Raw genomic sequence first — 17,906 nt, 5'->3', positions numbered from 1 at the left:
TGAAAAACACATTAAGGCTCTGTTTGTTTCTGCATAAAATTTTGCTTGGAAAAGAAATAAGGGATTACACTACGCAGTGAAGAACTTAAGGGTGTGAGTTGATTGTCACTCTGCCATAAAGATCATTTGGATGATTTTTTTGATAGAGATGGTCGTCAAAGATCGGAGCCGATTCCACCATTTCAAGAAGGGTTCATATTCTTGCAGGGATTACTGGTGACTCCTTTTAGTTGAACTCAAATGCTTATGATAATTGTGCAGGTACCCTTCAAACCAGTCGTTTGAATCCTGTTCCTGTCAATGGTATAATGCGAGCAGTGACTATGAAATATACTAAGTCCAAGTCACATCTTAATTTAGGGGGTCACCAGGAAGGAAAAGGAGAACCTTTCAATAATGGACAACTGTGTTAACACTAATCAATAGTTTATTATGGTAAAAAACACCAAAAGAGAATAAAATATACACAGTAAATGAAAAAGGAATTATTTTTCAACAGATACACTAATTTCATGATGTAGGAGTCCCTATTGTTTCTAACATGAATTAAAACAAATCCCACAAGCCAAGATTCATGGTTTAGCCTCTGCGTCTATCTCAGCAAAATTTGAGCACATTTCAGTAGGTGAAAACACAAATATCTTCAGAATCCATGTAACAAATCTGTCTCTGCTCACTCCAAGGAAAAAAGAATACTCCATCGCAGTTCAATATCCACCCACGGCTTTTGGACACAGTCAAAAACACAAAAAGACCCCATTTCAAAATGCATGTCTCCCGGATGCCAATGTCGCAGACCCACCATGAAAGAGCCTAAGAGGCATTTGATGGGTAAGAGGATACAGACTGAGGTTGCAAAAAGTATTCTCTGCTGCTTAAGCCAAGGAGCAGACCTTGTCTGCAAGGTATCAAAGGTAAATTAATTATTGCTATTACTCAAGATGTAACCTTTTGCCATACAAGCAGAGCAGCAAAATAAAAAAGTGAAACAAAGAAAATTCAAGATATTCTATAACCCAATGCCGGCATTACAATAACACCATGAGAGAAAGTTCACCTTTATTAGAGCTGCTGCAGCAAAGACGTGTATCATCAATATAAGTTGCGTTGACACCCATCATCCATGATCCCACAGATATATCATCATGAGCAAAAGCATGAAGAGACACACTGGATATAGAGTGACAGGAAAAGAAAACACAATCACAAACAAATTGTCACCCAAAGAAGGTACAATCGAAAATGCTACAATTTTTCGAAAGTAAAGATATGGCATTAAGATACTAAGTGGGACTGCCTATGTCGATGTGTATCATCTGTTTCATAAATCGCCATTTCCTTGGTTAGGATAGCAATATCGAATTTAAAATTTAATACAAACCTGTTTATATTGATATATCGAGCCAAATTTTTGGACAGTATAAGCAGCGAAGTAGCAGCATGCCGGAAATACCTGAAAGCAAATATGATGTCATCGATTAAGAAATCATAGCAATTGTTACTGCAAGAGCAATTGACTCCAAGTATAACATAAAAACTGAATTCCTTAATTTATAAGAAAATCCATGTTGCCACCCGCACATTAACTGTCATTCAGACAAAATAGACCAAACATGTACAATAAACCACATTAGGATGACTGAATGGTAAATAATGTTTAAGAAGTACACTAACCATCAAAGCCATATATACTTTGTGTTGTGGCTGTGAATGTTTGTAATGTCCCTGTATTAGAGTTTGGAAGTTTGTGTGTTGTAGGATGGGTGTACATACCTAGTAGAGACTGGGGCATGGACATGAATGTGTGATCATTAGACCAACATTAGTGGCAACCAGTATCAGTGTGAAATAGAAATTGGAAGAATTTCCAGTCACTGATTCACCCCACCCTCCTCAGTGATAGCCATCTATCAATAGAATACAGTAGAAACATCTAATCTACATCTAGTTCAAGTATCGATGGTCTAATCAACACCTAGTTCAAGTATTGATGGTTTCGAAGTTTCAAATTTAAATTGTTTTAGAATTCCAATCTCCTGGGACTTTGAATGTTGGATATCTTTATGAGTTCACCAGCACCACATTCATTTAAATTAGCAGCCATTAACATTTCAACTATTTTTGGTGTTATGCTAGACCTACTATTGAACTCCTGAGAATTCATCTTACAATAATATATTCCTAACACTTGATCTTACAAAGTCAATAAGAAAATACTGAGCAAAAATTCCAATTTCCAATTACAAAAGGAGATTCAAGATTCAGAAGATACAGAAAGAACTCAAATGGGACACCTTGTGGCGTACAATACATAACATATAAGAAAAACCAAAAATAAGCAGTAATACATCATACATAAATCTCATTCAACAGAGAGATACTTACGACTTCTCATCCCCAAATTTCCACCAGTCAGGTTCATACCATGCCCTGCCCCTGGAAAAATCATAGAAGAATTTAGTGATCAAAAAGCAGATTCACCTACTTAAAATGCTTTTGCGCTAGCAAAAGTAAAAGAGAAAAATCTGCCAAACAATTCACAAAAATTAGTATGCATACTCATTGTTGACATCATGAACTGGGTTAAAACACCACAGAAATGAATAAATAAGAAACTCAGACCACACCAACCAAAAGTTACAAGCCAAGTGCCTTGACTTTAGGTTATGTAAACCATTATATCCAAACACATAACAAAACCAGATCAAGGAACCATGACCAATGAAGGAGCAATCAAATAAAGAGAGGATAAATATTCTAGATTGGCTATAATTTGAAATGGAGATTGCTGTTGGTTTACAACATGCAAATCTGTTTTGCTTGCAGAAACTTGTTCTAATTCTCTTCATATTAGCACGTAAGTCACTAAGTCCATACATCAACCCTAATAAACCTTGGAGAAAATAGAGTAACTTACACGTAAGCCCTCTATCACATTAACCAGAGCAAAACTTTGTATATAATGTGCATAATATGTGCTAGAAATGAAGTTCTCATAATCATCCCTCTGGTCATAGCTAATTAGATTTTACCAACTCTACCTAAGTTGGCTAAAGAATAGCATATAGAAAATTTAATGCAACAATTCAATTAAGTGTTGGCCCTGACAAGGTTGGGTTCTGTACTTTGGTGGTTGTTCTGTTCTGCAAATTATAGTCCTGTTTTGATTCTGTTTTTTTTATTATTTCACTTTCCTAGTCAATTTAGGTTACCTTATTAGTTAAGGATAAGGTTAGGCCTTCCTTTTTAGTGTCCAAGTCTATTTTTGAGTCTCTATATAAGTTTGTAAGAGAGGCCAGCATTGTACACGAATTTGAATGAATAGAAATGTTGCTTATGCAATGTTCAAATCCTGAGATAGGATAGGTGAGAGGCCTAGGGTGAGATGCCCATTCCATTCCCCCATCCCCTTCTATCGATTTTTATCATCAAACCCTAATTCTGCCCCAGCCGATCTCAAGAAGCTGTTCAAGTTTGCGGAAAATTCTCTGCAAGTTGTTCACATCAATCTCTTGGGTATTCTTATCAATTTCAAGTTGCTGCCAAGTCCAAGATCAGTCACCACTGCCAAGTCCAACAAATTTCCCAGCTTAGAAACTACCCACCAACAGTAGGGAAAACAGCAATAAACAGGGAAGAAAGAAGGAATAAGAAGAGATATCAGGAGAAACTGAGTCGCTGCAAGGGGGAGAAGAGATTTAGCAAAAGGAAAGAGATAAAATGGGAGATAGAAAACAAACAGGGACAAAAGATTGGGAAAAAGAGGAAGAAAATAGCAGTAGCAAAGATTGCGCAAGGGAAGGGAGAAGTAATAGATCGATGGGGGAGGGGAAAGAAAGAAGAAGAGAGACGGACAAGAGAGAGAAGGAAACGACACCAGCAGGCCCACACCACACCACAGCAACTCAACGCCAATTCTTCAATTCAATAATTTCTGTCCCACTGGTTGGGTTGGCTACAAAACACATTTAAAGATAATAAATTGAACTAGAAAATTAACTAATGTAGATCAAGAGAGAAGTTGTCAAGTCTTGGGGATATCAATAGGTTCTTGGGATGTCAATAGATTGGTTTCATAGTTAGTTGTGAAAGACCTTGAAAATAAAAGTTCATTAAATATCTTGAAAAGAGTCCCAGCTACTCTATAAAAGGGGCTGTTGTAACCATTTTGGGAAAAAAAATTAAGAATTTGAATGAAATTGAGTTCATACAATTCTTCAGTGAGGAACACAACTACAGTGAGATTTTGTTCTTGGTGGGAGGCGGGGTGGTTGGTGAGATACTAGCCTAAGCTTTGGGTGAGACTCTTCAAGTCATATCTTTCTTCTATCTTATTTCCTCTATTCTGTCCATGCAATGATCAAGTAAGTTTTGAAGTTTTTTAATTAAAGTTTAGTTGAAGATATTCCCTTTTGTGCATCATCTCTTACTTAAATCTGAAGTTTTTCTTAAATCTATTACTTTGGTGTTGAGATCTTGTCATCTTGGACTGGTTCTAAAGCTTATTATAAGGTTAGACCACGCTAATTATAAGGTTAGACCAGACTCCGTTATTTTGGTAATCAGAGCTATGGCTAAACCTAGTTCAAGGAATTCTTACCCAACAAAAATTCTCAACCAGATCACTGACATGATCAGGCAGTTATCAAACCGCATAATTGCTACCGAGTACAAGTTAGAAGCTAAATATGGGCATTTTGCTAAGTTCTGCCTCCAAAGCCCAAAGAATGCTATCATGGAAGCCATTCAACCCAATCCAAAGATGGAGTTCTATGATGGACTGCTTCCTGAGGAGGAGATTGAAGAACAGCCTACTGATGATGAGGACGGTTCGATAACCCATAGCACTAATGTCTTATGTTTGGTTCCATCAACAGAGATTACTGAGGATGACAGTGATGAGAAATCTACAGCGTCTGCTACTACAATGGAAGCTGAAGCGGAGGGTGAAGAAGTCGATGATACCGTTACGGGAGACCACTTGAGTACATCCTTAACCCTAGATGATGATTGCATCATTGCACACATCGACTTCATCATTCCACCTGAATATTTTGAAGAAAATGCTCCTAAAGTCGAAGACTTTATTCCAAAAGACCCTACATCACCAGAGTTTTGTTTGGGGTTGGTCAAAGCTGCTATTCACATGTTATTACCCTGTCATCTCTACAAAACTCGAGGTCGAGTTTTTTCAAGCCATTGAGAGTTGATGTAGATCAAGAGAGGTTTCACCACAAGTATTCACGCTGGAATAAGCCCAAATCCTAGTCTAATGGATTAAATAAGTAGTCTAATGGGTTATAAGGGCTATGTGCTTAGTATTTTTATGTTTTCTATTATCATGGCTTATTTTGAAAGCCCATTTATGAGGGTTAAGTGGCCCATACGAATTTAACTAGTTTGTTGTATCTAGTCTCTAAAGTTGTGAAGCCTTGGGGATATCAATAGGTGCTTAGGGATGTCAATAGGTTTGTTTCATTGTTAGTTATGATTACATAGTACTAAATCTCGTCTCGGAGGGCCATTTCGGCCAGACCGAAATTTCGCCAAAACATTGTATTTTTTATATGAGTTTTACTTTCGGGGTGCAAAATGCCGAAATGAGCGAAATACCGAACCAAATTTTCAACAAAACAGTGAATTTTTTAGCCCGAAATGAGCAAAATTGTCGAAACGAAATGACCGAAATTTTGTATTTTTTCATTTCGAAGTAGCTTTTTGTCTCATTAGAGTCAAAATATCCGAAATCCCGCCGAAATAATATGGTTGTGAAAGACCTTGAAAATGTGAGGTTCATTAAATATCTTGCAAAGATTCCAAATATAAGTCTTTGGAAATGTAAAGGCATTAAGTCTAGGAGAAAGTCCCAATGAAAGTCTAGAACTCTCCCAGGTACTCTACAAAAGGGGCAACTTGTAAGCATTTCAAAGAAAAAAAATTTAAGAATTTCAATGAAATTGAGTTAATGCAATTCTTCTGTGAGAAAGAAAGCTACAGTGAGATTCTATTCCTGGTGAGAGGCTGGGATGATTGGCGAGATACCAGCCTAGGCTTGAGGTGAGACACAAGTCATATCTTTCTTCTTCTATATTATTTCATCCATTCTGTCCATGCAAATATCAAGTAAGTTTTAGAATGGTTCAGTTGTTCTATCATTTAATTAAAGTTTAGTTGAAGATATTCCTTTTTGTGCATGATCTCTTATTTAAATCTGCAGTTTCTCTTAATTCTGATCACTTTTGGGTGTTGAGATCCTGTTACCTTGGACTGGTTCTGAAGCTTATTGTAAGGTTAGACCAATATCCATTATTAATTTAACAAGGAAACTACTCGAATTACGAGACTGAAATAAGGCGCCTAGGTATCTAACTCTATCTAAAACTCCCATATAAGATAATTAAAATTACAAAGAATCCCGATCACATATCTGGCCTGGTTTGGGTAAAATTGGTTCAACAAGGAACCAGGCCCTTTTCCTCTTTTATGATCTGCATCAGTAAGCCTAGAATGAACAAAAATATAACCTTTTCACAAGGAATTGAGGAAATGGCAAGAAAGAAAACCTCAATGCACCACAACTATAGAATTCCAGAAGAAACAAAAGTAAAAATGGTCTTTCACAGATGAAACAACAATACATATACAGTAACAATCAAGAAAAAAAATAAGGGAGAATTTTCTTCATCATCATCATCTTCCTCTTTTTCTTTATCAATTTGGGATTAGAAAGGAAAGAAGTACTTACTCCTCGGTTATCACATCCCCAGACTTCATGCATCCAACATAAGCACTGTTTTGGCCACGACGGCTTTCAAGAGTTTCGATTAAGCCCTCTGATCGAACATAAAAGTGTACAATAATGTGTGAATAACCTATCTAGACAGAGCATGTGCTATAATAGATTCCATTTCTTTACAACATGAGAATGCTGAATTCTAACCAAGCTCAAGATTGATACTATCATCAACTTTTACATAGAATTCTGCATCCCAGTTTTCAACTGCTGTACTGAAGAAGAACTTGGCTTTCTTCGGCGACTCTTCTTGAGCTTCCTCATGATCATCCTATCAATCACAAGAAGGATCTCAAAATTCCTTGTTTCACTACCCTGCCTAAAGTGTTCCTATTTAGCTTCAATTTTTCAAGCTCAAATTCTTGGAAACAGATTAGATGATGGTAACTGATAATGTTAAGCTTAAGCCTCAAACAGAAAATATTCAGAGTTGAATTTAACATCCAAAGCAGGGTCCCAACCAAAAAAAGTAGAAAAACAAATTGATGCATCAATACTAGATATCACTGAAAATTAGGTATTAAAAAATCACAAATATACTATAAAATCAGAAAAAGAGTTGAAATATTTTTTGAGATTCCTGTCAAGAATCTCCATCTGCTAATAGGAGTTTAAGTTTATCACATACCATTGTGTTAGCAGTTGAAATTCCGGAAATTAGAAATAGTCCACTTTGAGTTTCTCTATTAGTCCTATAACTATGGATGATCAATTTTAATTCTAAAAATCTCTTGAAAGTTGAAACTCAACTAGACATTGCAATTATTGCAATTTTCTGCTGCAATCATAGTTGTCAAAGCAACAAGGTGACTCAACGCGGAGGAGGGGTGCCTAAGCGCTTAGGCGACCAAGGTGTCCAAGTGTTATTAATATTTCCCCTCTTTTATAACATTATTTAGTATGCTACAATATATATCTTATATAATCAAGTCATCAAAAATCAACATAGAATTAGAAGACAGCAGAACTGAAGAAGCAAGCTATTGAAAATTTGAAACAATCAAAACATACATTTGGTTTACACTATTCTAGGAAATGATCATTGTCCAGCTATACCTAGTCTCACATTTGGTTTATACTGTTCTTGGAAAATATGATCTTATGGAAAATAATTAAATTGCTCTCGATTTAAAGAAATGTTCTTGTTATCTAATAAGTTTGACTGATCAAATGATTTTATTTTTACATGAGACTTTTGGTATCAGGTAGAGCACAAAACCAGCTTTCCAACAAATCTAAGGTTGCTTAAATCTGATTTATATTGAAGGAGTTATGTTCTGGTCAAACCTTATTTGGTGTGTGCGAATGCTGTTTAAAATCACCTTGAATGGAAATAAAATTTTAGACATCAAAACAAAAGATTTTGACACTCTTTTGGTTTTTAGTGATGTTTTATCATAATAAGATTTATGAAATTTTTAGATTTGAGAAAAACTCGAGCATTTGAAAGTTGAAAATTACCCCTATAATCAAAAATTCAGTTTTTGTTCTTGAATGGGGAAGTTGACTTTTTGTCCTTTAGGAATTTGAATTTTTAATTATTTTTATTAGACTCATTTTGGGGGTGTTTGCTTATTTCTGAATAATATTTCAAGTAAATGGAGAAATAATTACAAAGGAGGAGGAAGAAGATGATGCAAAGTGAAACCGATGACCACCACAAAGGCCGGCCATCAACCGTCGATGGAAAGACCAAACCGAGCAGGAGCTGCCGCCGGCTAAGCGCTCCAAGGAGCACTCAGTCAAGGTGGCCTGCTTTCCCTTTTCCCTCCCCCCCCCCCCCCAGATTCCTTTTTTTTTTAATTATCACCGACTGCCCATGGCAGCAGCCATGCGGCTTGCTGCCTGCGGCCGAGCAACGCCCCCCACCCACGATCCTCCCATGCCACCTCTGATTCTCTCTCTCTTCCTCTTTCAAAACACAGTCCCACAATGGGGCTGCAATATATGTTCAAAACAGAGTTTTCTGAAGAAGAGGAAGAACATACGGAGATCCAAAACAGAATTTTAATGGTAAAAACTTAATTAGATCGATGTATTCATCGAAGAACCCTGCCCTGATACCACTTAAAGTAGCGGCGGAAGCGCAACAATACAATATCCATTACAACGTTTAACAGAGCTAGGATCTCAATGGACCCATGCGATAAAGATATGAACATTGTTGATTAACTAGAACACACAAGAGGCATGTTCCTCCAAAGAAATGCAACACAAGGTCACGATCTCCGTCAAGTGCACCACCTCCAATGGCCAAAACCCTTGCTTAAAAAGAAGAATTCTTTTTCTCTCTTCAATTTTTTCTCTCTTAATTGTGTTGTGCAATTAGGGTTTCAATGAAGCTTCTCTTAAATAGAAAAGGCTAAGTTAGGAGAATACAATCTGACAGACTATATCGCACCAATTGGTGTGATCCTAAAGGGTAGCCTTTAAGTTGTCCTTAATTGCACTAAAGGACGACACCACAGGAGTAACCTGAAAACCCTGAGGGGTAGAAAATTTCATTACATTTTCTCCCCCACAACACCAACATCCGCAATGGACATAGCAAAACATGGAATAAAATTACCGCCATGTAATCAAATCCATTGTACACAAAATTGAGAATGCCATGACTAGTGATTGGACACAAAAGCATTTGAAAACACTTTTTAAATAAAATTTATTTAATATAATAATTAAATAAAAAAATTTGGAAACTCTTTACAAAACAATTATCAAGCCCTGGATTATAACCAGTCACAGTCTGACAATTCTTACTCATGGATGTTCTCCCTAAACAGGCAATGGAAACCTTATTGAGCGTCACCCTAATGCAAAATTGGTTTGGTTTGGGTTGGTTAGTTCGATTAACTTCCGAATTAGTTTTTTGGTTCAATCCTAGATTAATTGTCTAGGTTCAATGAACCTGGGATCTTATCTAATCTGTCCAGTCAGCAGTTCAGGTCGTAGAGTAGTCCTTAGAAGTTTGTTTTCACCTTATTTTATTGCAAGTAGTTGGCTGAATTAGGGACTTTGTAAGTCCAGCCATATTTTAAGTTGTCTTAATTCAGTTTCATGATCAGATTAGGACACCTACATAGACAGGTCAATTGAATATAGTTTCCTTTCAGTTTAGGACTTTTATTCCTTTTGTTATTTAGTGTTTGAAACAATTAAGGAGTCTCCTTTTTTAGCCTGCACAAGATAGGAGATTACCTTATCTGATTAGGTTGTTATTAGGTGGTTGAGTGAAGATAAAATTCCTATCATAGCAGCTGGTCGATGGGAAGGAATAAAGGATACGTTTTTTAGTCAATAAAGGACAGTCAAATCAGCCCATCGATTGGTAGTTTAGAGTTCAGTTTTAATTATGTTTTCTTCAATTTTCAGCATTATAAAATGATTGTAAAAGCTAGCAGCTTCCACGATGTGATGATGGAATAGAAATTTTTTTTTTTTAAAGTGACATTGTGATCTCCTCTCCCTCCCCTCTTCTCTGTCCTCTCTTTTCTTCTAAGTACTGCTCACAACCCTGGAACAGCCCCTTATCTTCCCTTCTCTTCTTCTATTATTCTCTTTCAATCCCAACATAGCGGATCCTTCTTTGATCTGCATCACACCCCCATCATCATCTATATTGTGAACATTGAGCAGCTGATGTGTAGTTAGTCCTGTGGTAGACATCAACCACTGGCACACCACAGACGCACAAAACAAATGTAATGGTAAGTGCCTCTCAAGTACAGGAAAAGTAACTAAAAGAAATTTCTGTTGCCAAACACAATTGGCGGTGAACCATTCGGTAATTTCTATGGATCAGTGTTCAACACATTAAAGTGACCGTATTTATATTTCCAACCAATCTCCATTGGAGAATAATACAGTATGACAACCCTAGAACAGAGTGCCCAAGTCTGTCCATAGTTGAGAACAAGTAACGGTACATAATGGGCAGTTACACAAAATATAAAATTATAACAAGCACATAATGAAAATATAATTAATTAATTTAATCCAATTAAATTGGATTTGATGGACACACATCAAATGTCAAAATATCCAACAAAGGTTGTGTACATTTGCCCCTCCCAGACCCAGCCGTAGTGGGAGCCTTGTGTACTAGGACGCTCTTTTTATTCATCACATATCTGTGACTTGTGACATTTGAATGATGATCCTAGCAACCAAATGAATTCATGAAATATGATTGAATAAGTGAATTTAGGAAATCACAGCTTGCATTGATTGTATAGTTGAATTTTGGACTAATGACATTTAGTGTAATACTACTTTCTAAAACAAATTTCAATGCCTACAAGAATCCCTAAACCCAAAGTAACAAGATTCTTTCAATGTGATGTTGAAGTAAAAATATTATACAATTTTCCCTTGATAAATTACATAATAATTTATGTTCAATGCCTTCAACACTAACATGTTAATGGATCTAACCTTCATTAATCATATGGCCTCCATACACCATTACTAACTCCTCAAAAAAAGGACTTCAACTCATGACAATGAAAGCGCATGGCAGAATCACCACATGTTTTCATATTAGAAATGTTCTACCAAGCTATTGTTCTTACACATGAATATCTTTTCCACTAGTCATGAATCCTAACTTCCTATTGTTCTTTAAGCCAAAAAAAAAACTACTTGATCAACTGATTCTACAAAGATTCAAAAAATCCATGAATTATGACATTTTAAATTTGTTCAATGCTCATTGATTTCACCATTTCCAAATCAATGCATATTCCAAATTTCTGCAAAGGAAAGCACTAAAAGGCTCATTGCTATGTGAAATAACTACACTAGTAGAAAATATAAACAAATAATTAAATCATTTTGCGTCATATTGAAGAACTTGATAAACTTTCCAGCTTTCTGAACTCTTTGAAATGCCCCAGCACTCAACCCACCTCCATACACAGATACTTTTTTGGTATTGAATGCTCGAATTTTTATATTTCTTTCAGTAACTTTTTTTTCAGCTTCCTAAAAAAATTGTTTTCTCAGCTCAATCTTTTTCCACTTGAACGGTATGAACCAATACATGTTTCCTTTAAAAATGGTACGCTTAGTATTTCAATATTCAAATCTTTTGACAAATTTAGATGCATAACTTGATTAAGCTAACTAAATACTCAACCATGTTACAAGTTAAATTAGATTTTGATTCCTAACTGAAATTCAAGTATTTGAACATTAATACTAGTACTTGGAAAAAGGGATTTTCAATATGTGTCCTTTCTCCTTATTGGATAAAAGAAATACTCAAACAACACCAATAAAATTATTTTTAAAAAATCACACATTCTAACAAAATGAACCATACTGATTCACTAAGAAAAAAGAGTGAAGAAAAAGACCAAAAGAAATCAGGCTAAAATTCATAAAATAAAAAATACTTTTCAAGACACCTGCCAATTAAAGCAGGAGAGTCCTCTCTATTCATTGAGAAAGGGGCAATATTGGAAGACATAATCTTATTAATAATATGCAAACAATTGCAGCAATTGGAGCACGGAGGGAAGTATCAACATATCATTAAATTATGGACCCAAAATCTTGTCATATTATGGTACAAGGTTCAACTCAATCAAAACCATGACAACCAGTTGCATTCAACTACTTACAAGAATCAAGAAATCCTTTGTCCGGCGATTCTCCTCGTCGATATTACGGTCTAAACTATCACCTCGATTAGCACTGCCAATTTCCATGCATTCAACTTATTATGCAAGATTACCAATGAGAAGCTACAGTTAATGCAAAGAAAATAAAACAGTTAAACTATGAATCAATCTGGTTGATGATGATGATGACAACCAAAATAAAGACCAACAACAACAAAGACAATAATGATGAGAATGAGGCTAATGATAATACGGGAGTGATTTTCTTTCTATAGTGGAAGAGGAATAGCCTCCTAATCTACATCTCATATGGCAATCCATTTGGCGCACAAGCTTTATGGATATATTGTCCACGTCATCTTCTATGCATATCAAGTTTCAGACAAATTGGACTCCACCATCTCAAAAAAAAAAAAAAAAGCTTGTCACACCACAGAAAATACAAGGGGAAGAATCTAATACATGGAGAGCCACCAAATTTTACAAGTGGCATATCTAAAGGATACCCCGTTTATCCAATGATCAAGAATAACCTAATTGGCTCTCCAAATGACTTAAAAAAAAATATACCAAGCAAGTAATGGTCTTCCAGATAGGGAAACATTTTTCCTAACAACAACACCAATTAATACTTAATATAGGAAAATGAAAGACAAAGTTTCAAGAGTTTGGGATAACCTCCGACCAATTACAAAACGTATGACCACTCCTCTATCCTCAAGTTTTTTTAAAGCATCACCTGAATGCAAGAACCAACAAAGTGAATCTCAAAAATGGATACCAGTAATAATAATTTAAGCAATTTTTGGATAAGATCAAGATTAAAATGATATAAAAAATTAATTGAAGAATTAGAAGTAAGAATTTGATAATCTAAATTGGGACAGTAAGGCTTCCATATGAAAGAGAGCAAAGCAAAGGAAAACAACTTGGCACCAAATCAACAAGACAGGAAAATTCCAAATCACAGGAAATTATGACTAAAAGAGAAGACATAAATGACTGAGATCAGGCCACCAAAATTCAGAAGCAAATCCATGAGGTGAAAATCTGCCAATTCAGGCCTAATCAACCAAGTCGATGCCTAGGTCAGACACTCGTGGAATCACTGGTAATGAAACCAGGTATAATAGAAATTGAACTGGGGGTATCTTAAGAGATGAGCTGTTGCATTGTCATGTTGAGTCTAAACCAGGGATGGAGTTGCGTTTGTTTTGTTCACTTCCAATTATTGGAATTCTAGACTTCGAGCCAAAGTAGGAGAGTTATACGCAGGACAAGCAGTGCTCTATATATAGCATTTTTACTAGTACGCTTTCTTCTTTTTATTTTTTCTTTCTCTTGATAAGAAAATTTTGTGTTGCTATTGGTTCCTCAATCTGGTTCAATTTTGTGGATAGGTAATGAAGATAGCAACTGTTCTTGCAGACAAGAACCCAGAAATAGTAGGGTTGTTGGTAAAGGTTTGGAGAAGGTTAATTAAATGGGAATTCGAGGGTTTAATTTTTACCGGACTAAGTGATGCTGAGAATAAATCACCCACCACAAATAGGAGAAGCACACGTTCATTTGATCATGCATCATAATCATTCACAAAATTCTAATATTCCAATGGTTGCAATCAACATAAAATTTCTTTAGGAGATTGATCAGTCAAAAACCAGAAAAAAAAAATTATCACAAAGTTCAAATTCAATGTAATGAACAAAACTCGCAATCTCAAAACTGATACAGCCTACACGAAAAAAGTAACAAATAAAACTAAAGGAGGAGACTTGAGAACCCCAACTGACCTCTGGGCATCCAAGACCCTCTGTACATATTCCGGTTCAAGCGGCTACCAAATCCCGTAAAAACTCCAATGACAGCTAGAAACCTTTTGTCAGAAGAAGATCCACCTCGCTCCAACTGCTTCTTTAGGTACCCCTGACTCTTGGCCAGTGTCAAATCCATCTCAGCTTCCACAATCCTCCTCTCCAAATCTCTGGAAATCAACCCAACTATAAGACCAACAAACCACTTGTCGAACTAGCAGATCCTCCCAAAATTTTAAAATTTTATAAAGAAAATAAAATTACGTACTTGCATCCAAGGACCATAAGCTTATCTTCCAGAGTAAGTACTTTCGGCGGCTAAGGAATAAAAGAAGGCAGTTTGAGATCGGGATTAAGTAATGGAATAAAAAAATTCCAAAAACAGTTACAATAAAAACTAGAAATCGAAACGAACTTGGCCTGTATTCTTCTGAAGAAGGTTAGCAAGTAACGTCCTGTTCTCTGCGTCCTGCCACAATCTGATCATTCAAAAAGATCAACGAAATACAAGATCATTCAAAAGGATCAACGAAATGCAATAAATTGAGGAGAAATGTGAAAGTAAACATATGCATTCAAATAGATCGAAATGAGGGATTCGACGGGAAGAAACAGACCGGCCAGCGACGTAGAGACAAGCGAGACAGGAGAGCAAGGCCATGATGAGGGAAGTAATGCTAGTCTGCGATGACGATTTCGACTTCCATCTCCTCTCATGCTTCATAGTCGTTGCTAAGGTCTCCCGAAACGTAGAGCCGCGCTCCATAACACAAATCAAAAATCTCGCTCACAAACAGGAGAGGAGAAGAAGAATGCTGCAATTCTCACAGTGGGGAAGGAAGGCTCTCCAGTTCCGGTTCTACACAGAAACGCTCATTTAATTTACGGTTGCTTACTCCTGTATATTCGACTTTTCCTTACAGGTACACGTCATTTATGTAAATCACATTTAAAACCTGCCTAAGAAAAACAGAAAAATCAGATTTATATCCCTTTGGGGATTAATCAGATCACATGAGGGGAAAAGGCAATTAGAAGCATTTATCACAATAAACCGCTGTGAGGTGGTATTATTGCCCTTAGATACCCTTTTCGCTTGTTTCATTGGCACCTGCAATTGTTTCCCTTTATCTCAATTTCTCTTTTTAAAATAAGTTACTCCATTATTTGGCGGGCGTGATTTGATTCAGATTGAAAGATCCAAAAGAGATAGCATAGGTCTAAAATAATCATGAGAGAAGTGGTGAAAATAAACATGCATAGCTTAGGCCTTGTATACTATTATGCGAAAACTGATGTAGCAATTTCAACCATATTTCCCGACAAGTCAAATTTTATACTATTTCAATGCTTTATATTGCGAAAACACCAGTTGGCCAATTCTATTCAAATTGAAACTTTTAACATGTGAGCTGAGGAGAGAACAACTGATTAGCGCAGTTGGTAGGACTGGAGGTCTTGGGTTCAAGCCTCCTGATTCTCATCTTCCCTCCACCCCCACCCCCATCCCATAAAACAGGTACAGGATTCTGATTCCCCTTGTTTATTCATCTTCCCTATCAGTTTTCCATCACCTATTTGCCACAGTTTCATCTTTTGTAGAGCCAATGAAAAGAAATTAAAGAAAATAAAAGAGATCCTTCAGCTGTGGAAATAAAAAAGATCCATACTTAAAAAAGAAATTAAGGAAAATAAAAGAAATCCACTTGATGTCATGGCAGACCATCTGTAGACACAAGAAGTTTGGGGGCCTTGGAATTAGATTAAGCAGAGACCATAATAGTAGGTTATGAAACTATGTTGGAGGATTATTAAAGAGGCATAAAGTCTTTTGGGTTCAGATCCTAAAATCAAGGTACTTCAAGAACTCAAGCTTCCTATGGGCGAAAAACCGACCAAACTCTACTTTGATTTGGAAAAGTTTGATGAAAGTTTAGAACTTTTATGAGAATTGGTTTGCTGGAGAGTTGGAAATGGGCTCTCTATATACATTTGGTATGACCCTAGGGTTCATCTGTTAGATGGAGTCAAGATCTCAAAACAGATTTGAGAAATTCTCCATGGTGTTCATCAACTGATCATACCATCTAGAGAATGGAATATCCAAATTCAAATTTCTCTGTTTCTTGGGTGGATTTACTCTGAGATCAAAGTTAACGTCAAAAACAAATCCCTCAAATGATTATCTCTTCTGTCCAATCCAGAAATGGCTAGGTCAACAAAAACTACCTATTTTCACATACAGAGAAGCTCAGTTGCCATTGGTAATAATCAACTGCATCAGGGTTTCCTAAACCTTTGATCAAATGGGCCTTGTTTGAGTTGTTACAAATCTAACTGATGCAGGTTCATCATAGATATTGGCTTATTTCTTTAGAAATAGGCCTAGGGTTGGGTTATATACATGTTGGGCCTTTGTTCCCAAGGGTTTTCTATGTATTAGGCCACTTTAATGAGCCTAAACTAGGGGTACATAGGTTGCATACGGGATTAGCTCAATACTTAGTTTATTTTTATGTTTTCTAATTGAACCGGTTCAAATTGGTTACATCCAATTGGTTCAATTTAAATGATAATGTGACTTGGTCAAGTGGTCATGTGACAACTTAAGTGGTCATGTGATGTAAGTTGGGCTGGATTAGGACTCTATAAGTCCAACCATGTTTTGAGTCTATTTCCTTTAGTATTTTAGTTTCCTAGTCAATTTAAATTACCTAATAGGTTAGGGATAGGATTAGGTCATTCCTTTTTAGTGTCTAAGTCTATTTTTTAGTCTTCTATATAAGTTTGTAAGGGAGGCCAAGATTGTACACGAATTTGATTAATGAAAAAAGCTTTTGCTTGTTGGCGCCATTGTTGCTACTCCTGTGCTCCTTGTGAGTGTGCATCCTTATGGTTCTATCAAGGTGGAAAGGGTGGTGGAATCGGTTGACTCCTTACGCCGTGACGGTGGGAGGATCTTCTTCAAATTTGAAGGTGGCTTTATCCTTCACAACTGTCAAAGCTTCGCGCGAGTGGAATCTCCAGTAAGTTTGGCGCCCAAAATTCTTCTTCTAATCCTCTAATCCTTTCCCCAATTGATCCCCTTTATTTTTGTTTGAATCCCATAAACCCTAACTCCATTAAAGCCCAAAACCCGCAACTCAATTTTGTCCGAGTGCGAATTTCAAAACTCATCCAAACCCTAACCTTTTTATACCATATTGACCCCTTAGACCTACCCATTAATACCCTATAAAACCCCTTTCCCAATATCCAACCCAAACCCTAGGAATTGACCTAAATCCTAGTGCTACCCATTCGAACCAGCAACCCCTTTTGTTATTTGATCCGGTTGTTTGGCTCCTAGTACGTCTCCTACCTATCTAGGACTACATTAATTGGTATCAAATCTATGGTTGAGGGAAGCTCCAACCAAGCCCTGAAAGACCTACCTCCATTCGTTTTTAAGACCCGAGTTCGTCTAACCAATGGGAGCACAACCATATTAATTATTGATGAGAGGCGACGTAACAACATTATTTCACAATCCATGGTGGATATGTTCTCCCAATCAGGAGAGATTTGCATCATGCCTACAGTAAAGTCTGTGTTGAATTTGGGTGTTCTTCATACCATGATGGTGCTTGGTGTCACCGTACCACATTCAAAGAGTTTTATTGCGGTAGGTGGTGA

At 36.5% G+C, this 17,906-nt stretch overlaps 1 protein-coding gene across 1 annotated transcript; it reads right to left on the bottom strand.

Moving 5' to 3' along the window:
* Positions 1-494: 494 nt before the first annotated feature.
* On the bottom strand, positions 495-15,039 carry LOC122652753 (hydroxyproline O-galactosyltransferase HPGT3-like). Its single transcript, XM_043846595.1, has 12 exons — positions 14,849-15,039; positions 14,647-14,710; positions 14,500-14,549; positions 14,211-14,401; positions 13,096-13,156; positions 12,418-12,490; positions 6,941-7,064; positions 6,746-6,833; positions 2,386-2,436; positions 1,382-1,453; positions 1,058-1,170; positions 495-898 (listed from the first exon to the last, which is right to left on the bottom strand). Exons 1-12 carry the CDS (start codon positions 14,995-14,997, stop codon positions 876-878), a joined length of 1,059 nt encoding a protein of 352 aa, XP_043702530.1. The 5' UTR covers positions 14,998-15,039; the 3' UTR covers positions 495-875.
* Between the last annotated feature and the right edge of the window lie 2,867 nt (positions 15,040-17,906).

Source organism: Telopea speciosissima, chromosome 2 (genome assembly GCF_018873765.1).
Source record: "Telopea speciosissima isolate NSW1024214 ecotype Mountain lineage chromosome 2, Tspe_v1, whole genome shotgun sequence".
Lineage (NCBI taxonomy): Eukaryota > Viridiplantae > Streptophyta > Magnoliopsida > Proteales > Proteaceae > Telopea > Telopea speciosissima.
This window is presented reverse-complemented; position numbering and strand designations above follow the sequence as displayed.

What these genes read in the sequence shown, in the direction of transcription:
- LOC122652753 (XM_043846595.1), bottom strand. Translation starts at nt 14,997, where the DNA reads ATGGAGCGCGGCTCTACGTTTCGGGAGACCTTAGCAACGACTATGAAG. An exon ending in CAAAGGATTTCTTGATTCTT is followed by an intron (nt 7,065 to 12,417) that starts GTAAGTAGTTGA and finishes TGTGATTGATAG; the next exon opens with GATGATCATGAGGAAGCTCA. An exon ending in CTGCAGCAGCTCTAATAAAG is followed by an intron (nt 899 to 1,057) that starts GTGAACTTTCTC and finishes GATACCTTGCAG; the next exon opens with ACAAGGTCTGCTCCTTGGCT.